We start from the raw sequence: 22,982 nt of genomic DNA, 5'->3' as shown, positions 1-22,982 counted from the left end.
CTTCAGTCGTACGTGACATGGTGGAATGCTACTGCTGGATGATGCAAAGCCAGAAGTAAACCCAGGGAATCAATTGCCTGGCAGTCAGGAGGTGGTCGGGTCAAGTTTGCCGGCTGACAGGCTGGCTGGCTGACTTTTGCTCTGGAGGATGAGCAGTAGCTTCATAGGAAGAAAAAGAATACATTCTACAGACCGTTAACCCAGCCACCGGGCTGCCAATTCCAAGATTGAAAGAAGAACATTACAAGACCCCTCAAATACCTTCACCTTAGTCTATGAAGAGAAGAGATACAAAGCTGTGCGTGCATCCGATATTGAGAAAGAGAAGCTGCAGGTGGCTCGTGAATCTACCTGGGCTGTGATGGTGACTACCATCAACCTCTACTCGTCACAGCATGTGACAATTCCCCATGAACACAGCAGCTTTTGCACATGTACACTGGGGTGGGGATGTCACCAACTGCTCCCTTCTGCACTGTGATGTATACAACATGCACAATTATGCTAATGAGAACTGTCCTTTGCATTTAACAGTCTCCACAAAGCCCAGCGACGCCCACTTGGGTCTACTTGCCTTCCCGTCTAAACTGAACTGAACAGAGCTAGGGAAATAACAAGCATCCGACTAGAAGTACTGCTTTCCAATCATGCTTTTGCGGAAATGAATGGTTGCCTGGTTGCCATGACCAGTCCAATGCTTACCGAGAGAAAAGAACACATTTTCTAAACGCAGGGATTCAACCTTGAGACCAGTGTGTTACAGCAAGGAAAAGGGGCACGTTCCAGGAACACCAGAACAAACTCAGCACTTCCTTCAGGAGATGCTGACCAGCGGCGCTGGGTTGGAGCTACATACAGTAGGTCTGGAGCTGCTGTTAAATTGGCTATGACTACCAAACTCAGCTTGGGAAAGACGGGAGACAAACAGCCTCGCTCCTCCCCTTCTCTGGAATCCCGAGAAAGTGCACACCACCTTACTCCCCACTCCCCTTACCCCCGCCTGTTACAACCCATGACTGCCTCCCCCCTCCCTCCAGATTCAAGAAGTTCACAATTCATTAGGAAACAAACATTGCCAGGTACCGTATTTCAAGAGTCTTAATACTGTTGGACTCAGCAATACTTTGTCTTATCATATATCATTTTCTTTTCTTTTTTTATTGAATAAAGCAGCTTTGAAGCTTATCAGGGCCCTGCCCAACATTTAGTCCAAAAAAAAAAAAAAATCTGTTATGAACTTTTTAACCTTGGGCTAACAGCCAAGTACTCTGTACAAGAAAAACTGTAAAATATTTCATAGTTTTAATTCTTAAGCCATTTTCTTCTCTGGCATCCTGTACATTTCTTTAAAAAAAAAAAAGTAAGAATAACAAAAACAAATATTAACAAAAATCAGGGACAATATTTTCAAGCAACAAAAACTGGGGTGAGGGAAGCTTATTCTGAAGGTGTATTTGAAACTGGTAACAACAAAATAAAAATTCAGAATTGCATAGCGCTGCACATTTAGCCTTCAGCGAAACAAAACAGAAGCTATTTGGTATTGATACAAATCCATCTATTTGATAGTTAGTCACCCAATATTATGTACATATTTTATATACTGAATGTCATTGTAAGTCCCCTTGTCCACACTCCCTTTTCTGTTGGTGGGTTGTTGGTTGTTGATTTGACAAGATTAAACAACAAGACGTTTTCTGGTGTTTTTGTTTTTTTCCTCCGAACATGCTGCATCGATGTTCTCAACTGTCCTGTGTGAGCAGACGTGGCTCGCTGATACACATCGTTCGCTCTTTACAAAGGAAATAATCCACAGTGTGATGTGTCTGGGTTTACCACACCCAGCGACACTCAGGCTAAACCAGGCTGGACCAAGCGGCCCCAGGCGCAGGCTCTTCGGCCCTGTCTACCTTCTGGTCTCCAAAGTCCCAACTTGTAGCTGGTAAAGCTTCAGAAAGCGTTAACAAGCACCATGGTTAAAGGCCTCTTTGTCCCTGCACGGAGAGATTTTTTGCATTTCTTTTTCTCTGTGGGTTGTGGCTTTAAATAAAAAAAAAAAAAAAAAGAAAGAGGATAAGGTTTAGAAATGTCTGGTCATCCAACAGCCCTAGGCTGCGTGTCTTCCCCGACTTCTTTTTGTCCAAGAAACCTCTAGTCCCACGTGCAGACAGCCGGCTCCGTTTCTGCAGCTCAGTTCACAGGTCGGGCTGGAGAGGAGCCCTTTGCTTCCCAGAGGCCTTGGGTGGCTTGAAGGTGAGGAACGGGATCCGAGGGCGGGCAGCGCTTCATCGCCTCTGTTGTGCATATACTGGGTATGCTAGTGTGACATTGAGGGAGTCATTGTGCTGCACAAGGGAGGTGTGTTGATAATGTAGCACCAGCTCCTTCAGGGAGCTGTACAGGTTGTAGGGCTCGGCAAAGCCATAGCCGGTGGCAGTCTTGTTGATGACGCAATGCTTGACTTCGCCATCTACCCTGGAAAGGGGAAGGGAACAAAGAAAAAAGTCTTTTGAGCTGGTCTCAGACAAGCTGGAATGCTGCCTGTTATTTTTAACAAAGCCATCCTCCCTTGTGGAGGGGCACAGTGAATGGATCTGTTTCCCTCTGGGGTACCAAAGCCCCAGTAAACTCTTAGTGCCCTGGGTAAGTGACACACACCGGGACTAACTAACCATCTCATCCTGCTTCACTGGACTGCTAACTGGTTTAACTCAAGGAGAGGTATAACACGTACGTATGGAGTAGGGTTCCTCTGAGACAGGAGTGCTTGCTAGATGTGTGGGGATGTGCTATGTAGCAAGCATGTGACAAATGGCAGCTTCCATTCTCTCGAGTACTGTTATTGCTGTCTCGGTGAGACCACAGGCTAGGCCCCTCCCTCCAGTTCTAATCAATAGGTCTCTCTTAGGCTCTCCTTGAGATGTTAAGACTCCATCTTGGCATTTAGTCTGCATTCTCCTATTCTCTCATCCTAACTCAAAAGCTCTCTTTCTTAAAGAGATAGTTCTTAAGTGAAGCAGTGGTGGGTCACAGAAGGTTGTTTTAGTGTCTTTCCATACAAGAGGACAGTAATTTTTCCATCTCTATGATGCTAGTCACTCCCAACCTTCCTTGCATTGTTCTTTCTGTTGACTTGGGGTCTCCATGTGGCAGCCTATGCTGACTTCAATCGCTCGGCTTCCTTTTCCCTAAGCCTCTGAGTGCTGGGATTTCAGGGTCTTACTTTTCAAAGTACTCCTCCATAGTATTGAGAAGTAAAAAGAATCTAGACTACAAGATAGACATGTGCCTACTTCGGGGTGTATCTCTGAATGATCGCAATGGAGTCTCTGCTCTTGTTCAGGTCATCCCTAAGGGAGCACTTTATCTATTTTAGGTGATGTTCTCACAAAACAAGATCATGTATTCTAACTATATTGACTTTTATAGAGGGGTAGGAACAGTGGGCAGGTACAGCCATTTCTGTTTATAATTAAGACAAGAAAAAAAGACATAAAGACATCTAGGAATTAATTCACTTGTGCCAGCTGTCCTACTAAATGACAGCAGGTGTCTCTCTTAGGTGTTCTTCACAGATTCGTCTGGCTAGACTAACCATACTATATACTTCTTCAAGGTCAGAACGTTTTTTAAATTCTAATCGCCGATGACTAAATGACGGAAACATCATGAGGGAATTGTCTGGAGCTACTTACACTACAGAGCAGGCGTAGCAGCCCTGCTTACTGCTCTCCCGGACAAGGAACGTGCCGTCTCGCTTCCCCCGCAGCAGGTTCTCGGCTTTGTTCCGGTTGCTGCTCCCGACATTCCACGTCTTCTCATCATGGTGGGGCAAATCCTCATCATCTTCTACCAGGGAGTATTGGCTGCACGAGCAGAAGGGAAGGTTTGTGACTCAGGCGTGTAGGAACCCCGCCTGCCCCAGGTCTCCTGCCCAGCTCCTCAGAGGAGATGACTCAGCCTCCGACTCTCCTCTCTCTTTGGCCTTCTCACCAACCCCCAGGGTCAATGGTTAGCACTAAGTTATTACTAGCTCCACTTGCAAGACCACAGTCGCCCTTAGATACCTGGGCAGAGGGCAGGGACAATATTAAGAAGGCTGCCAGTTCGAAAAATAATTCAAACCAAACATACACTTAACCTTCAAAATATACTAAAACATAATTGTTGGTTTTCTCTCATTGTTCCAAAAATATGTGGGGATTTTTCTGATGTTCAGAGACATCATTATGGACACATAGGGTCAATTTACACAACTGTGGGTTAAAAAAGAAAACAAAACAAAACAAACAAAACCAAAACCCCAATCTCCCTGGGCTCAAGTCTCTCTTTGTGAAGCTCTGGATCCTGTCACTGGGTTTCTACATTTTTGCTTGGGATATGTCCCAGAGTCCCCCGTTCTCAGCTGCTACTCACTCTTCCGTGTTCTCGTTTCCCAGCCACTCGTTCAACTTCTTCTGCCGAACACCTTTCTGCGTCAGCCACCTGAAAGAGTTGTTGCAAATTAAGGACACTGAGAACCCCTCCTTGAATTTAGCCACTGTCACGTCTTCCGGCTCTGTTCCCAGCACTTACATCAAGTATTGGTCTCTTGTCTTCCTTAGCTGAATGAGGTCCGGCTTAATACTGTTCATGCGTTTGTCGATCTCTCGATACTCGGCTGCCTGCTTCTTCAGGTCTTCCTCCAGTCTCCTCCTACTGTCAATGATCTCACTGATACGAGACTTCAGCTTGTCATGATTATGCATGATCCTGCAGGCAGGACAGACAGGTCAGTGAGTGACATACGCCGCACAAGATCCCCAGAGCTTTCTTTATGTCACTTGAGAGTTGCTCAAGTTACAGGAAGTGAGATCTTCAGTGTGACCAGTCTTACAAATGATTTTTGCTACTTTCTGTCACGAGGAAAATGGGAGCCTCTCATGGTTCATCTACCTTTGAATTTCTTTCTCGTTGCCTTCGCGTTTAAACTTCTCTATGTACTCTTTGCTGTACCGCTCCTGGGTTTGGCACTGTTCTTCAAATATTTTTATGGTTTCATTAAATGCTTCAATAGCTGTTCTTTTCATTTGAATTTCCTGCAACACAAGTTTCATTAGGCAATGTCATCGCTTTTGGAGTACGACTTCTTTACTGTAAGAGACAAGCTAGCTATTGATACAAGGCAAATGAACTGCTACCCAGCACAGGCACCCATGGGTACCAGAAGCCCTCTTGGCCACAGCCAGATGCTTAAGTCCCTTATTGAAGTGATGTAATGGCCACACAAAACCAGAGCAATTTTCTCATCGACTCCAAATCACCTCTAAATGGCTCGAGCCTGATACAACGTCAATGCTACAGAAACAGCTGTGTGGTATGGCTTAGACAAGAGGAGCAAGGGGTCAGAGAGACGTCTGTACTGTGTCTGTACTGCGCATCCTCTGGATACAGGAGCAGGACACAGGCAAGGCCAGCGTACTCTGTTAGCAGGGCTGGTCATGAACTTATAAACTTGTCAAATGATAAAGGAACATGTTCCTTGGGGAGAATTTTCTGTCTACTTTTACTTTTTAAAATTATGTTTTATTTTTCTGAGATTATAAGATAATCGCATCATTCACTCCTTCTCTTTCACCCTCCCATACTCCCCTCCTTCTCCTGCAAATTCATGTTGCGCGTGTGTGCGTGTGCGCATGCACACGCACGCGTTCCTAAGCTGGCCAGTCTTTTAAAAGCCATTTTATTTTATGACATCCATGCTGTTTTCTCTAATTATCAACATGGCCACTTCTTCTCACAACAGGAGGGATGGATCTGAACTTTCCATTCCAGAGCTTGGACAAACTGACATTAGCAGTTATCATCAATGTCCAGCCTAGGCAGAAGTATCCAGGCAGGAATTATGTTGCATCAACTGAAAGGTCATAATAACCCTGCCGGTTAGAACCAAGCTAAATGTAGGACTTTATAAGCAGGGGTTACGTTGAAAAGGGCCAGAGACACTTAATTCTTTTGAATCTGAATATAACTTGTGTTAGCCCAAAATATCTTAAACTCACCTGGGACGTACGGGTGTATTCCTCATATAATCTATCATATTCCCGACTTTTTTCTTGAAATTGAGTATTATATTCATGTAATTTTTTCCCTACAGCTTCAATATTATCTTCTTTGACAACTTGATCCTGGAAGGATATACAAAAACAGGGAAAAGAGAATTCAGTTGAAAAGGTATTTACTCAAATAACAATCCTTAATGACATGGTCAATGTGGTATCTGATTTAGCCATTATAAAATGCTGGTCAGCGTAAGTTTGTCGAAACCCTGCTTCCAATCATTTTCTATGTTGGAGAGTCTCTTGGCCCCGTGTGTTACTGCAGTGTGAGGAGTTCTGTGTGAATTACCTGCTGGTATTTAGACACTGGGTAGAGTAACTTCACATCCAGCTTGGGATTGTACTGAGCTAAAGACTCATTCCGGTAGTGGTTTATTAATTCAACCACAGAGTTGAAGGTTAATGGATCAGAGAAGCCGTATTTTCCATCTCGGTGAAAGATTTTGATTAATTTGTTATTTCCTCCTTTCCTGTAAATACAATATGAAAAGAATGATTATTAACATTTTCTGATGCAGAAGAAGGGCTCTCGGGGAAAGGGAGGAGAAGGCAGTGGGAGAGAGGGATGAATCAAGTATGTTTGAGAAAATCCTATAATGAAACCCATTACTTTATATGCTAATTTAAGGAGGAAAAAAGGCAATCTAATGAAGGAATGTTTTCATGACAACTGAGACACTGCAATTACAGCTGACTTCCTGGCTCACCTTAGCGTAAGAGTATAATCGCCATGCATTTTAGTAGATGCGTCTCGTACCAAAAAGGTCCCATCAGCAGTATCTCGGAGTTTTTCATTCACTTCTTCCCTAAAATGAACACAGTGTAAGACCATACTTACTTTTCAACTTTGAATAAACACACACACACACACACACACACACACACACACACACACTTTCCCTACTCCTACACTGGCAATTGCTTTACCACTGGGATATATCCTTAACAGACACTAAGCAGAAAACCCAGAAGTTGCCTATCTTTAAAATCTGCTGTCCTTTGTAGATTTACATGTCAGTATTGTACATTTTCAAAGGTTACTAATAGTTCCTTCTTTGCTTATGCTAAAGTATTACAAATTCATCCCACTGAAAACAAGTGTACAATACATACAGTTTTATATATATATATGTATACCCATTTACACTATTGGTGACTATAATACAAATACAAAAGTTGAGGTTTTTTTTTTTTAAACCCGTTTCTGACAAATTAGCACAGAAAATCAGGATCCACAAAAAGGGTTCTGGCAGCTTCCTCACTAAGCACTCTAAGAGTTGAAGGAGCAAAGCCCTTTATTTCTGAAGCCCTGCCCATTAGAGAGAAAGCAGGCAGTGCCCTGTTACCCTGAGCGTCCCTGGCATCTCTGGCAATAGGGAAGCTTCCTGGGTATTCAATGTCCTGTGTCACCCAGCACCCACAGTGCTCCAGTGCTCAGTGACTTTTCTCGTCGTCTTTGGAAGAGAACCAACTATGCTTCATGCTTATGTTGGAAGACATCCTAAAACTGGAACTGAGCAAGCTGGTGCTTTCTGTTCTCACTCGAAACCTCCCTGCAGCTGCTGAGAACGAGGAGCTCTTGGCCTTACCTTGAGATATCTCCCCAGTACCATTCAGCATCCTGCAAGGACATGTTGTTGTTGGTGCTGTTGTTGGCTACAGTGGTGGCCTTGGGGGGTTTAGGGGGCAGTGCTGCAGGGAAGAGGAAGAGACAAAAAAAAACGTTATTTACAGTCTGAACTCTAAGTGTACATTTAAAATTAGATGTGCATCTTTTCATTACAAAAACAGCAAAGAAGAAAGAAAGAAGAAAGAAAGAAAGAAAGAAAGAAAGAAAGAAAGAAAGAAAGAAAGAAAGAAAGAGGGGTGGGGAGTAGTATAATTCTATTTTAATTAAAATGTATAAAAATCCAATTCTATTTTCAGTTAAGAGGCAATTGAATTTACTAAGAGACATTTACAATGGGGGGTGTGGAGAGAGGGGGGTGGGGGGAATGGATACCAGGAATTCATAGTTTCATATACCATGGAAGATACTTGTGTTTGAAAGAAATCTTAGAATATGATTTAAAACGAAAACTGAAAAGGAAAAAGGTAGTAGTAAGTGACAGGGGATAGGGGTGGGGAGATGACACAGACCAGACAGACAGACAACACACAGACGAAAGACAGACAGACCTAGAGGTTAAGAAATAAATGGGGCTGGCTATGGGAGAAAATTTCATAGCAAATCCAGAGTGGACATTCTCTATCTCTAGATTTTAGCTGTACTAAAGTTGTGCACCCTAGCAGCTCTGTCTAAAGTAAGAAACCAGGACCATCTGAGAAGCAGAAATAACAGGAGTGGGGCTTTCATTCCTCCTCCTCCCTAATTATGACAAACACATTTGATTACCGTGTCCTGCATGAGCACAGCCGGCACATTTTAAAACAGCCCTCATTTACAGCAAGTATGTTTGAAGAACTGGGTTTTTCTATGTTGATACTTCAGGCACAGCTCTGCCAAAGCTACTTTAAGAAAGTCGTCTGTGACCTAAATCTCCTTAGTCTTCATGTTACTGTTCTGGGGGACACTGTGCTCTCCATGTTAGGTCCGGTTAAAAACCTTATCCCCTTCATCAGTATCAAAGCCCCTCAGCAGTTCTGAGTTGGCTTTGGTAGGAAGGGTTGATCCCAGAGGGAACAACCAATGAGCTTAAGATTTTTAGCTAAATCCAAAACCATTAACTTTGAAAGCACTGTAACTGCTTTAATTTATGCCCCGGAAGATTTCAGGTGTCTAGCAAGACTATCTGACAAAGGTGAGGAAAGACAACTTCTTTTCCCATTGTAGTATCTCAGCACGAGAGAGAGCAAGAAAGTCCCCACATCTGATTCACAAGCAAGTCTCAGGTCATCAGAAACCAGTTTGAGTCACTGCTACATCTCCCATGCTTTCCAAAGTACCCCGTGTCATCAGAGTCCCACAGAGTCCAGAGCCAGCAGAGAAAAGCAGCACAAAGGACGCATCCTCTTAATGAAAGGAACAATAGACCACAATATAACCCAACTTCCCAAGGATCACAATTAACAAAAGACAGCAGCAGCGGGAAAAGGAGAAACCAGTTCCCATCCACTCAGCAAGAACCACCATTTACCAAACACAGCCTGAGCTGCTAGCTGCTATAGGCAGGCAAAGAATCTGTTTAATTTTAAAGTTCTAATCAAACTAATTTTAAACCGTGAAACAAATCAGTAAAAATAGCAACCTCAAGAGGATCTGTTACAGCAGCTTTAAAAAAAAAAAAAATTAAAGCCACAGAATTAACTAGCTCTCTCCGTTAATACTGCAGTATTACCTGGTGGATCCATTTCTATATAAAACATCAAGTCTGTGCCACAGTTTATATCTGTCTTGGCACACTCTAAGTCCAGGTCTTCCATAGTCCAAACTGTGGTGTACATTTGTGCGAGAGTTTCCTTGGCTGTGCTCAGTTATAAGAAAAGAGTCCGGCTTTCTTTGTAATGGTGTCTTGGAATTCATTTTAAAACCTATACGGGGCTGCACTGTAACCTATTACATCACACGCCCCAGCCAATCAAGTCAGAAAAATGTCACCAGACCACTCCTGCTTCGTCAGTTCTTCTGGATGCCAGCTTCACACAGCCCCAGCCTCTCTGAGAAGCTACATGTCACACAGCTGTGGCGTCTGCATGCTCATCGGTTCGAAAGGTGTTTAATTTGCCTGCTCTCTCCCAGCCGTGTGCTCTCTAATTCCCTTTTTATTACTCTGCAGCATGGTACATTCCACTGTTGGCAGATTGACAAAAGCTGATAAACCAGCTCCCAGCTCTGTCCCCTTCGTGCATCTGGGCTGAGAGATAGCCTGGCTATTCCTTGGTATAAAAATCTTACAAAGGTATCAAAATAAAATCCTTAAGGTCTCTATTACAGTCCTTAGATGTCACCCACATATCAGAAGTGGAAAGGATCCAAGCACTCTGGATATTTAAAATCCAGTCTTCCACAATTCACCGAGAGCTTGGATTTTAAACACTGCCATAGATGCACCACATTAAAAAGAGAAGCTCAGAGCACTCTTAGACAAAATGCCTCTACCAGCTATCCCAAGGTCAAAACAAGACTTTATAGAGTAATCATGAAAATTCAGCACAGGAATGAAGCTCTTTATTATTTTGTAGAAACGGTAAGCATAATGGTCAATATTGGTAAATTTCAATGTTTATGCCTAATGACACTGGGCAACAGGATGCTTCTGGAAAAAAAAAAAAAAAAGAGGCCATATATCAGAATGCAGAGTCCAGGTGATCTCTGCCAAGTGTTTCAGTCAGGAACCTATCTCATTGCTAGCTGCTTTAAGGAAGGTGATGTAATCTCTCTCAGCCCTCCCCCTTCTCTCTTTAGCTCAGAGCCTTACTGGGGGGAGGGGGAACGGACAAATATTCCTTCTTAGCAGTATTCAATATAAAGGAATCAATTTCTCTACAAACGCAATGATGGTTCTTTAAATCATTCTGCATGCAATTCTGTCACCACAACTGGAGCTTGAAGTACACGGTCCCCAGGAGCCAGAACCTCTTGACATTTACATGATTATTGGGGGGAGGGGGTAATGCTCCATTGTAAATGTGGCTTCATTTTAAAGAGTGGGCTTTGTGGTTGTGAATGCTATTCACCTGGAGGATGATTTCTAGAACACGGGGCCACTTTAGATTTCTATCCCATTTGGAATCGCACAGGATTAAAAGTAGAGCAAGGCATTCCGTTCTCTGGATGCTGTCCACTTCCATCCCCTCTCTAGGGCATTTCTGTATTACTGGAGACTCAACCTGTCCCTTCCAGCTCACACTTCTCTATTTGCCCATAAACTATAAACCTATAGTTTAAGCAAGCCTAAACTCAAAGTCAAATAAAAATGGTAGGGAAGTATGTCCTTAGATAAGATTAAAAAAAAAGTAGTTGAATAAAAACGTTGAATCTCCTCCCGAAAGTAAAGAGACAAGGGTGAGCCCATAGGGCCGGTGTGCAGCACTCAGTAAAGTCAGCCTAGACTGCCACTGCCATGTGGCAAAGGGACCCAAAGGACAGGTCTGAGAGACAGGTGATTTTCCATGGTCTCTGCAAGCCCTGGCTTGGCCCCAACTTCCTGCCCAGTACTTTCTAAACTCCAAGCCTAAACCCCATCTCTTCTCCGCAGTGTCCCCCCCTGGAGGACAGAAGGGAGTGTCTCCCCTAATCGCCCATCTGCTCTCCCCAGGCAGCACTCACCCAGGCGCACACACTCCCAGCGCTCACACACACCCGCCCGCCCAGCCAAACTAGAGAGGACGGCTTGCAGATAAAGAGCCGGTGCAGAGAAGTGCATAAATGAAAAACGACTTACTTTGCAGGTTATGCATCTCAACGGTTTCGCTTTGAACTGCCAGTATCCCACCGAGAAAAAAAAATCCAAAAAAGCTGTTCTTCTACCAAGTGGCCCCGGTCCCCGAGGCTCCCCCGCCCGCCCGGTACCGGCAGTGAGGAACGTAGCTGGAGGAGAGCGCGCAAGGCGGGGGCGCGCGACTCTCAGCCCGGCTGCCGGCTCCCCAGGGCTAGGCTGCAGCGGGTCCCTCCGCCCCGCGCCCCGCCCCGGCAGCAAGTCCCCGGCTCCGCGAGCAGAGCCCCCCTGGGTCGCGCTACTGCACCGGGGAAGAAAGGAGCCCCGGCGGGCGCTCGCACGTCTCGCTCAGATAAAGATCGCGGCTTCATGATTAACTCGGGCAGGTTCAAATATTTGCTGAGCTACGGATTTTGGGAGGGGGAGGGGCACCCAAGTCAAAGTCAAAGTTGTCATCGGGCTGACAAGTGGCCGAGGCAAGACTAACTTGCTCATTTTCGCCCGGGAAATGAGAAGGGCATTGTAAGGGGGTGCTGAAAATAGTCCTCCCTGGTGGACATGGTGCCCGTAACGCACTGGCAGCCCCCGCTCCGGGGGCTCAAGTGGGCCACAGTGAAGCAGCACAGGAAGTAATCCACCTAGTTCAGCAAAAAATAGAATCAAAGCCGCGTGTGTGAAGGCCTGAACCTCTCGGAACAGCTCAGGACAGGGTGCCTCACTCTCGTGTCCTCCTCCTCCCACGCACTGGCACAGTCTGCCCCGCAGGTGTAACAGGAAAGCCCTTCATACAGCGCAGCGCAGGCAGGCTGGCATCCCCGGGAGGGCATCCTCCATGCAAGCCCAGATCTTTAAGGGGTCAACTTCAGCTCACCTTCAAATGGCCCTAGGACTTTCTAATCGGACTATCTAAGAGGTGTGTCTACACTGGGTTAACTGCTGGCTAGGAGCGGCAAAGGGACAGAGAAAGACGTGCTTTCCTTTTGCGGGCAATCTAGTCTTTTATTTGAGAAAGTTGCAGCTAACTGGCTTTAGGATTGCTGGCTGGACAGAAAGGAAATCCAAGTTTTTTCCTAGGAAATGTTCCCACAGCATCTGCACACAGGCTCCCCACTTCAATCTTTTGAACCATTAACAAAAAGAAATCACAAAAGCCCCATACCTCAACAAGACAGTAATTTAGAGATCACACTTGACAATTCCTTCATACTATTGGGAGTGGGGGTTTCAGCCCACTGGCCCTTTTCTTTGCTTTCCTTGGTCATGGAAAGTAAAAACTAACAAATTGAATTTACTTTCTTTTAGGCCACACTGAAGAAAAAAACAAAAAACAAAAAAACCCTCATGCCTATAACAAAACTCTGGTTTTCTTATTTTAGCTTAAGAAAAATAAAGCTGCCTTCTTATTTCCATGCATCGCTCTGCTTTCAAAAGAGTTCCTCTAGAAGAAACATCAGACATATTGGCTTCTTATGCATACCTGTCTGACCAACCTAAGAACCTTCTAGAAGATTAAAATATAAATCTGACAGTCTACTCTGTCTCAGAACAAAAGTATCTACCATAAAGCAATATATACCAGAAAAGACTCCAAATAGCCATGGACACGTTTCCAACAAATTCCTCATGGTATGTACAGGTGCCTACAGCAGAGGCTCTATTATGAACTTTAACAGCAAGAGTGAGCAGAATCTTTCCCCACTGATAAAGATGCCCGCTCTTTATTAGTTTAAGGAGGGAGCCCTCTGCTGGAAAACCGAGTAAATTACTCCCGCTTAAGAGAAAACAACCAACTTCCAGTTTCACCTTCTCTGTATCCAAAAGGCCCCACAAATTAATAAAACATAATTATAAATAGCTGATAAATATATATAATTCACTACTAAACCAAAGATACCGATGTCACAATATCTAGGAATTAATTTCCTAGATAATAGGCCCCTTGGGTAATAGGCCCCTTTAAGAAAACTTGTACTTTCTTGGCGTCCTATTTATCTGGAGCTGCTGAGACCATTGCACAGGCATACCTGAAGGCTCACTTCACCTTTTGGATTGCTTCAAGCCAATGAGCACCCCTTTCCTCAGGGTTTTGTACAACTCGCTTCAGAGGCAAAGACAGGCCAGGACTCTACCTTCCTGGAGATTTCAACTATCCAAGAAACTCTTATGATCATTAACATGTGTTTCCAAGTTCTGTGACATGCTTTCTGCTCTGAACAAGACCTCTCAGGCCATCACCCAAGACCTGGAAAGCTTGTTTCTCAGAGACTTGTGTGCACCACTGTCAATGAGCAAAAAACAGGGAAAATAGGCAGGAGGGAAAAATGAATTATCCAAAGTTACCCAGGGCAAAAGGAACATAATTCCTTCATAATTCCAACGTAAGACATCTTAGAAAGAAGGGCCCCACAGCATGGGGCTAATTTATGACTCCATGTCCAATGAGCTCAGTGAACCCACATTAAGGAAAAACACCCTTTCCAGTTAATAAACTAACCCAGGTTTACATACCAAAAAAAAAAAAAAATCCAGACACAGGCTACAGGCTTTCTGCAAGGGTACGCCCACGCCCACTGTCTAGCAGACAGAGGAACTCCCCTCCACCCCACCCCCATCCTGTGACGTCCGTTCCTTCAGAGACAGAAAAAGCTGTATCTTGAAAACAAAAGTAAAGACATCTCCTAGCACGAGCCCAGGGCAGCGCTCACAATGCACTTGGGGATCTTGAGTAAAGCTTTCTAGCTTTCATGAGATGGAATCGGGCTCTCCCATGTTCGCCTCTACCCTTCTTAGGATCTACAACTTTTTTTTTTTTTTTTTTGAGACAGGGTTTAAAATATGTCAGACCATATTTTAAACCCAATGAGAGAAAAAAACAAATCAGGGGAAAGTGAAACTCTGAAAGTTAATTCCCTCTGTCTTGGTGTTTGGTTACATCTACAGCTGAGAACCCAGCACAGGGCATTTAAAACAAGATGCATGAATTAAGCTCTTTGGGAGGAATGTTGTGCAATGCACCAGCAGTTAAAAATTAACCTTGACAGGGCAGGGGGAGGAGGAGTCACTTCTTTCCTCCTCCAGGCTTGAGGGTGCAACATTAGACTCCAATTATGCTACATTAATATTTCTGAATACATCCATGAAATCCAAAACACCGGTGCTTTTCACTGGACCTGTTACATACTGTGCTTGGAATTCCAGAAAACCTGCTGCCCGGCTTCAGATATAATGAAGACTTCTCGACCACAAGAGATAAATGGCAAGCTAACGTCCCCATCACCTGTCTACATTTCTTGCCTCCTTCCATAAACCAAAGAATCTTTACCTCAAAGGGCAGCTGGATGCAGGAAATCAGTTGGCTTCTAAGATTTCTTTGCAACAATTTTTCAGTGTATGTGTATATATGGAGAATTACTAGGCTGTGCCCAGATCGCTAATTGGAATGAATCAAAACGAGAAATAACCTTTGCCTTTTAGAAAATGTAGCTGAACCAATTAAACTAACAGTAAAAAAGCAAACAACTAACAACAACAACCTACAGGGCAGTTAAAGATAAGGGACCAGGGGCTGAAGAACACGCAGTGAATGGGCCATGTTAACAACCTGCACAAAAAGCACACTGGGACTGACTGGGACCTACTGGGACTGACTGGGACACAGATAAAGTGGATGGCACTGGGAACACTGTGTACAGTTGTACACTCTGTGCACTGTGCAAAGGCACACTGGCAAGGTGACAGAGGGAGTGGCGCTGACACCCAGGCCACTCCACCCACCAAGACACACAGCTTGTTCAATCCTAACCACCGAGGGAGGGAGGCTCAACTTTCCTTCCACCTTACACCTCATGGAGCTTGGTCCACACAACTGCCCACACAGCACTGGGACCCTTTGCTGCACACGGCCCGTGGGTCTTCTTTCACTGTTAGCACACTACATTCTGAGAACTCCAGAAGGCCTTTCTACTAGACACTGAAAACAGGCCCGTAATTCATAATGGTTCCAACAGTGTAGGCATGGATGATCTGCAGATGGGACAGGCTGGACCCAAAGGTAGCTTCTGGGCAGATCCAGGTGTGGCATACACTGGTCCGGCAGCATAGAGCAAACCTCTTAGCTCTGTTTCTTCGTAGTCCCAGTGATGTCTTATAACACTGTCACTTAAAATGTGGCCTGGTGTCAACTCCAGCTTGGAGAAACACATTAAGAGATGGTGATGTACAAATGTTCTAGGAAGTGTACACACCCTATAGAGCACAGCCTTCGACACCTTGACCTGCTGTCCGCCTGCAAACCAAAATGCGATTTTCCTTTTCTCCAGTTAAAGCTGGACCTGTTCTTCAAGGCCCTTTTCAGGGTATACTCTCTCCAGGAACTTATCTACTTATCCAATTACCCTAAAAAGTCACCAACAGCACCTCTAAAGCTGTTTCTCTTGGAAGAAGTGCACTCCCAGCTAGTATTTAGACACTATGTCTTAGCCTTATTTAAGTTGATATTGCACCTCAGATATCAGCCTTATCATCCCAAGTACTACCTGGTAACAGCCCAGAGAAGATGCCTATCTACCCGGTAACAAACACTTCCTAGTAGTCCCCACTTAAGGATCCTTCAACAACTCCTTTCTGTTCAGAGCAGCAGTTTCTATAAATGACTGCTTTATGAGCATTCATTTGAGATGTGCTGGAGGTGAGCTTCCAAAGCCCTCGGGGACTCTTGCACGCTGGGCTGGCGATGAGGACCTCTAGGAAGAAGGCATTACATTCCCACTGGGGTCACCCCTCACAACCCTTGTCTGGGGGATATGCCACCAATCACTGCACTGGAGCTATCCTAGAGCCCAAAGGTGATTCACCTTCAGGATGAAGGCACCTTCTTTTACCCTCTTGCAGGTGGAGAGTGAAATGTTTTTACAGGTGAGAGACACTGAAGCATCTGTTTGGTCCCACAGGGCCTATACGCTGTTCAGCATGCCTGAGAAATACCACATGACGTGGAAATGGCTCACACAGGGCTTAAGAATTACTTGGGATTTAATTCTTCTTCTCTTCTTTTTTTTTGAAGAGGCCGCACAAGGACTGGGGACAATCCAGTATGTCCAAACCTCTGCCATTCCTCAGCAGAGCTGAGGGAACTAATCCTCCTTTGAAATTAGTGTACCGATTCCGATGCAGGGGCACTGTAGTACTCTTCTGTGTATCAGGCCGCATTAGGAAAATGACTGCTGATGATACATGCTTACTTTTGTAAGTCAGCCTTACAAAAGACATTTAATCCATTTACAGTAAACTACAGTGGTGACCAACCCCTCCTATCTCCCCACCCCCGCCCCAGACAAATAAGCCCTTGGTAATCAACTCCTTTGTAAAAGTCCTGCCTGGCTTTGGGCTTCCAGGTACATTCCTCCATGAGGCTAGAGAGTGTCACTAAGAAGACCTTGAAGACTGACTCCTCCCCCAACACACCTCCAAACCCTTCACCCCTCACCATCCCAAGCCCTTCAAGGCAAACAAAGCTCGCTGTGCCTCCTCTCCACCAAGCAGCTGAGGAAGCAGGAGGAAGCGAGCAGATGCAGCTCAGCCCTTTGGCTCAGGGCCTGACTATTCTTGGTGCCCCTCTTCCTTCCTAGCCTGTGTGGTTAGTCTCAGGGCAAGCAGTCTCTAGGCTCACAGCCACATCCATGCCTCCGCGCTCTCTCTTCTCCATTAAGGTCAAAAGCAGCTCCCGAGCATAACCCGGTGCCCCTGAATCCATTCTCCAGTAAATCCAGTATCACAGGGGGTGACGCTCTTGGCCTCAAATCCCTGGTGAGGCTGAGGTTCCTTGATGTCTATAGCTATGGGCACCCCTGCTAAATGCTGTTTACTGTGATTTGGAACCTTTGGAATATACCATGCATCCATGATCTCTGTCCCTCTAGGTATTGGGCCAATCCACAGAACCTCTTCCCTGGTCCTGCATCCTGGGTGCTCATCCATATGTTTTGAGCCCAAACCCTGGCCTCTCTCAAACTGTCTCATCCAGATGCAAAGAACCACAGCTGGCCATGCAATGACAGACAGAAAGGCACAGCAGGATGCTTTGGACCCAGAGGCTGCTCACACAGCTGTACTAATCTGCATGAGTTACCCATTACAAATAGTAGAAACAGGGTGCTTCATTTAAAAGCCTGGGCACCAAGGAGGAGTACAAGCAGCACTTACCTCTTGGCCCTGCAACTATGCTTCCCTGCTAAGGGGTGACTAGTAATCTAAATGACCAGCCCTGTATGCTAAGGGCTACTAGACCAAAGGTTGTTTGAACTCTCTAAATGAGAAGCCGCTGGTTCCCAGTGAGTCACACCTCCTGCTCTGTTAAATGGCTAAGGCCCACCTGCTTTCAGAAAGGCATGTGGCTTGGTCCAAACAGCCCCAGAACAGAGCTTTCATACTGCCTACGTTACTGAAAATGTTTATTTTGACAGATATTTCTTGGCACAGTCACTTCCAAAACACACACTCCAAAAGACTTTAAATTATATAGTAATTATAAATCACCCCACTTTGTAAGATTCAGAAAAACAACAACAACAAAATGCCAACAGCTAAAACGAACTCCATAAATTTATTCAGCAGCCTAAAGCATAAAAGGTGTAAGGGCCAGGGCTCTCTCTCTATTCTTACCAAGACAAAAAGATAGAGGCAGGAAGGAATCTTGAGGTCAAGGCCAATCTCTGTTACGAAGTGAGTTCAAGGCCAGCCTGGACTACATGGTGAGACTTTATATCAAGATAGTAAATTAAATAAAAAAAAGAGTAAAACCAAGCTAGCTTAAAACCTGCAAAACCCAACACCTGACATTTTACAAATACCACCATTGTTATTTTTCCATGAACCATAAATTAGCATATTACTATGGATTATAGTTATACCAGAGACCTATGTTAATTCTGAGGAGCCAGAAACCGCCAATTTCAAGATTTCAAGGTCCAAAGAGCTGAGCCGGAAGTGAATGTCAAATGTTGCAAAGCCTTACCTGGTGCTGGCTGTCTCTCATTCCATTCCGTTGAGATTAAAATCTCTATCGCTTTTATGAGGTGTTCAGTATTATCCGAGCTGCAACAAAGAGCATTTTGTGAGAACCATCCCTTCTAAAAGTAATTCTGTTTTCATTCATCTACATCCTATTGATGTGTGTGAAGTAATTCTGCATAAAATGTGCGTCTGTGAGCCACCAATTTAGGGCCACTCATCACCACTCCCACCCAATCCCCCAAACCTCCTCATCCTTCATTTACCTGGCTGCTGGGAATCTGAAAAGCACGGGGCTGAAAATTTCAGAGAGGACTCTTGCATTCAGGAGGTTTTTGCTGGAGGCTTGAGAGAGCTTGTAGAAATGCTTGAGCAAATACTGAAGCGTAAGCCAATACTGGTGAGGTATATTAGACGCCCTAATGAGCTTCTTCAACAGCTGGATGGAGTCTTCAGAGCTTTGTACTTCTGCAAGTTCGAAACAAAACAAAACAGGAAACAGAGTAAGGCTAGGTGTAGGTGCCAACGAGCCAACACTCTATTTCTTCTCTCTCCCTTAGCTATAGGAGGTGGCCCATATAGAAATCTTCAGGAAAGGTACCTAGGACATTTGTCCTTCTTATTAAGAAATGCATTGTGAGAAAGTAAAGCTCTCAGGTCAAATGAAATACAAGAAACTCTTCTTGTAAAAAAACCACAAACTGTTCTGGGTGTGCTCTCAGAAGCCTGGCCTCCATCAGGCAGCCCCAATCGTGATTGGCTACTTCCTCGGATCATCAGATAAGTATCACAGGTTAAACTTTGAAGGTCACGGACCACAATTTCCTGTCCCCAAAGCACTGAACAGAGCCCAGGCTCCTGAGGCTGAGTGTTCTACCCTCAATACATTTTGTTCTGGGTGTTCAGGGAAGAGGGCAAGAATATTCCTCACCATGCATTCTAGTTCTGGATCTCTGAATCTGGTGCTAGCACTTGGATGGCTGTGCCCTGCACAGCTACAGTGGTCTTTGCAGAGAGTGATCAAAAGTGAACAGTTAGCCAGTTTAGCACATGGGCAGGCTTCTGGGCAAACACAAATCTGGGTCTCTTCTATCAGATGGTGTGTGATAAAGGAGGAGATCTGGGGTGGCGTGAGTCATGGGGGCAGCTTAATATTTTCTCAATGCCTCCTACTTATACATCGCAGCGTCTCCCAGAGCCAAGCGTGCCTACACCTCAGTATGCATCCCGAGATGTCTGAGAAGAGAGAACCAACCTTGGGCTAAAGACATCATCTCATTGTAAACAGCTACTGGAATGACAGGGTTTGGTAAGTCCGTGAGATAGCGTTTGAAAGCATCTGCTAGAACGTGTACATCGATCACTTCCAAGTCCACTGAAGCGGCATCTAGGAGAGAAACAATTTAAGAAATATTTGAGGCACTCAGACTTCTATGAGGCCAGTTTTCCAAGTGTGGGACTTAGATGAGACACAGGATAGGGAGCGATTCGGGGAAACAGAAGCCATGGCACTCTGACGACTGTTTCTCAAAGAGTCATTCCTAGACAGAACAGCTTTTCTCCATGGAGTTCTGTCTCACACCCAGCCTTTAGCTATCATGCTAGTAACCACATTTCTTGAGGCAACCAAAAAATAATGCCACTGTTATTGATATGTTAATACTCTCCCCTGATAAGGTGGCATCCCCCCCATGCCTACGTTAAAAGTCAAAGCCCCAGTGTTCCATAAAGAGCACCGTCTGGAGAGGAATCCTGTAAGTGTTAAATGAGGTCATTAGAGTAGACCCTAACTGGCATCATCATAAGAAAAGACAAAGTCACAGGCACAGGGACTGCATGAACAGAGAGGAAAGGCCATTGAAAGACACACTGAGTGGCATCGGTTAGAGAGCCAAGAAAAGGGGTCTCAATGGAAACAAACTGGCCAATACCTTCATCATCTTAGATTTCCAGCCTGCAAGGCTGTGTGAGAGACACATTTTTATTCACAGTTTTCTGGAGTGGTTCTGCCCTGTCTGAGGAGGCTTTGGCCTGGAAATGGCTAACCATACGATATGGCCAGTGTCTCCTCAAGCCACAACAGGAAGATGAGAAGTCCCAGGTTTTCCCAAATCTTAACTGATAAATGCTGCATGAAATTTAACTCTAACAGAGTGATCGACTGGACATCTAGATACTAAAGACTTTTAGCTAACAATTTCCAGATTACCTATAAATAATTTGAATAGTCTCAGAAAAGCAAACAATTTCAAGATTACCTATATAATCTGAACAGTCTCAGAATGCCTCCCCTAATGCTGTTACTGTATCTAACCCGTGAGCATCAAACTAGCCCAGAAGAAAGAGAAAAGGAACAAATTTCTCTGATAAATCCATCAGCTAGTAAGGAGGTCAACCCATTCAGCAAAGCAGTAACCGTAACCAAAAGCACTTTTCGGTACGCGCGAGGTGTATAGTTCAGTCCTTGGGATGAGAAAGGAAGCAAGGGCCAATAGAAAGCAGGGGCACCTAGAGCAAGGATCTAGGGCATCCCTCAAAGAGAGGCATTTGGCAATGCAAAGCTGCATGGGGACAGTTATCTGGGGAACAGTGTGCTCAGAAGGAGGACCTGACATTATACACTCTGCTATCTTCACTAAGGCACTGGGGGTTCTGCTGCCAAAGAGATATACGAAGTCAGATAATATAAAGATATTATGTAACCCAGTGTGTGGCTGGTTCAGGCAGTGTCTAGGAGATGAGACAATACCAGAGTCACTTTAAGATGTTTCTGCATAAGGAGAGGACAGTGTTAGTATAAGTCTGAACCCAGTGATGTCATATTCAGGGACCGGCGACACCTACATTGCTGAGACAACCACTCCCAGAATTCACCTGCCTCGCTCACCTACACCTGGGAAGTTACACACGTCATCACCCACTTAAATAGTTGGGACCGCCCCAACCTCCCTCTCTTCCTCTTCTCTTCGCTCACCGTCTTTCCACTCCTCTCTCCCTCTCCCCTCCCTAAATAACCCCTCCCGTGGAACCATGGAACTGGATTGGCTTTGTGTTGTCTGTCCAAACCGCACCCGAATTCTAACAGACAGTATTTGGGCTACTCCCAAACTAAAGATGACAGTGTAAACCAGGCTCCTTAAATGTTCCTCATTCAATAGAAAACAAACAAACAAACAATCAAAAGCCCAACCAATCAAACAAAGAAACAAACAAAAAACTTTGCCCATTCATGATCTCTTTGTACCCAAGAAATTTTTATATGACCCAAGGTAGTTAGGTATATAAAACAGGTACACAAAGCAATTTATGCTTTATGAAATTATAAAGCAGTTTATTTTACAAGGATTGCTAGGAACACATTAACTTTTATCACTGATTAAAGGTAAAAGCTAATTTGCATACTAATGAGAGATTTCTTTGTTTATTCTTATACAGAAGTAAATCTTAGCTGAGTATTTGATGCTTCAAGATACAGAACATCTTCAGTGCTTTTGGAGGTAATCAATGTTTATTTAAAAACTGTTAATGCTGAGTTGTTGCTCTGTGTAAATCCATGATGCAAAATTATATGTCAAGGGCCATTCCAAATATTTCTGTAAATTCTTCCCTAAAGATTCCAACCCAAAATTTATTTAACTTAAAAAAAAACCTCAAAAAACAATTTTTACAATCAAACATTTTTATATAATTCAATCCAAAGACATACTAATATTTGTGTATGTGCATATATGTGTATGTGTGTGTCTGTAAATGTATACAAACATCCTAAAGATATACATGTTGATGATGGTAGGAAAATTTATGTCGAAGTCTTCCAAAGTCCGATCACACTGTTTCTATGGAGCAGGAATCTGTGTGTGTGTGTGTGTGTGTGTGTGTGTGTGTGTGTATAACTCATAACATACACTAGCGTTGAATCTGAGCTGAGGATTGTGTGGCCTGACAGCATGGACCGCATACACAGTGAAGAGCATGAATGTTGTATGCTCAGGACTAAGGATAGCGAAAGTGAAGTCTGGCGTGGATAAACTCGGGCAAAAAGTCTTAGAATGTTACGTGTTTGGTTTCGACTTAAATTTTGGCTCAGAAACCTTTATTATTGCCGACTTCTTTATGACAACCACATGAGGTTACCCATCCCTTTATGGGAAATGACCCACAAACTAAGAAGCTATGGGAATCTGGGCTGAGGCTGAGGTACAAAAAAAAAAGTCTTCAGGCACACTGTTCCATTAAGCAAAGCTTGTGCCACTAAAGTAGCCAGATGTGCATGATCACCACACCACAGCCTAGTACAAATACATGTAGGGCAGGTCAAGAAAAAACTGTAAAAGTGAGGACCTACGAGCTAACCAGACAACACAGCACATCCTAACAAGTGTGCACAGGCCATACTGGACATTTGCATAAGGGGGTCTAGCCTGAAACTGAACAATTACTTGTGAAATTACATGCCAATTGAGATTATATGGGAATCTGTATAGAACTCCAAAGAATA

General features: G+C 44.4%; 1 protein-coding gene across 4 annotated transcripts in view; it reads right to left on the bottom strand.

Annotated features, from left to right (window-relative positions):
• Positions 1-1,129: 1,129 nt before the first annotated feature.
• The window catches only part of Pik3r1 (phosphoinositide-3-kinase regulatory subunit 1), an 82,432-nt gene continuing 60,579 nt past the window's right edge, over positions 1,130-22,982 (bottom strand). The window contains exons 5-16 of one of the 4 annotated variants that reach the window (XM_028783452.1): positions 19,740-19,871; positions 18,751-18,952; positions 18,489-18,568; positions 7,688-7,790; positions 6,806-6,904; positions 6,388-6,568; positions 6,042-6,167; positions 4,936-5,078; positions 4,576-4,752; positions 4,417-4,485; positions 3,696-3,866; positions 1,130-2,475 (exon numbers count right to left, since the gene is read on the bottom strand). In XM_028783452.1, coding sequence (XP_028639285.1) covers positions 2,286-2,475; positions 3,696-3,866; positions 4,417-4,485; positions 4,576-4,752; positions 4,936-5,078; positions 6,042-6,167; positions 6,388-6,568; positions 6,806-6,904; positions 7,688-7,790; positions 18,489-18,568; positions 18,751-18,952; positions 19,740-19,871 — 1,673 coding nt within the window. In that variant the 3' untranslated portion in view covers positions 1,130-2,285. Of the gene's footprint in view, positions 2,476-3,695; positions 3,867-4,416; positions 4,486-4,575; positions 4,753-4,935; positions 5,079-6,041; positions 6,168-6,387; positions 6,569-6,805; positions 6,905-7,687; positions 7,791-9,436; positions 9,858-11,482; positions 11,593-18,488; positions 18,569-18,750; positions 18,953-19,085; positions 19,122-19,739; positions 19,872-22,982 lie in introns of those variants that run through there. The other 3 variants (XM_028783460.1, XM_028783465.1, XM_028783467.1) reach the window with 3 other exon arrangements.

Source organism: Grammomys surdaster, unplaced genomic scaffold (assembly GCF_004785775.1).
Source record: "Grammomys surdaster isolate TR1022 unplaced genomic scaffold, NIH_TR_1.0 99, whole genome shotgun sequence".
NCBI lineage: Eukaryota > Metazoa > Chordata > Mammalia > Rodentia > Muridae > Grammomys > Grammomys surdaster.
The sequence above is the reverse complement of the archived record's forward strand: the minus strand, read 5'-3'. Positions and strand labels throughout refer to the sequence as shown.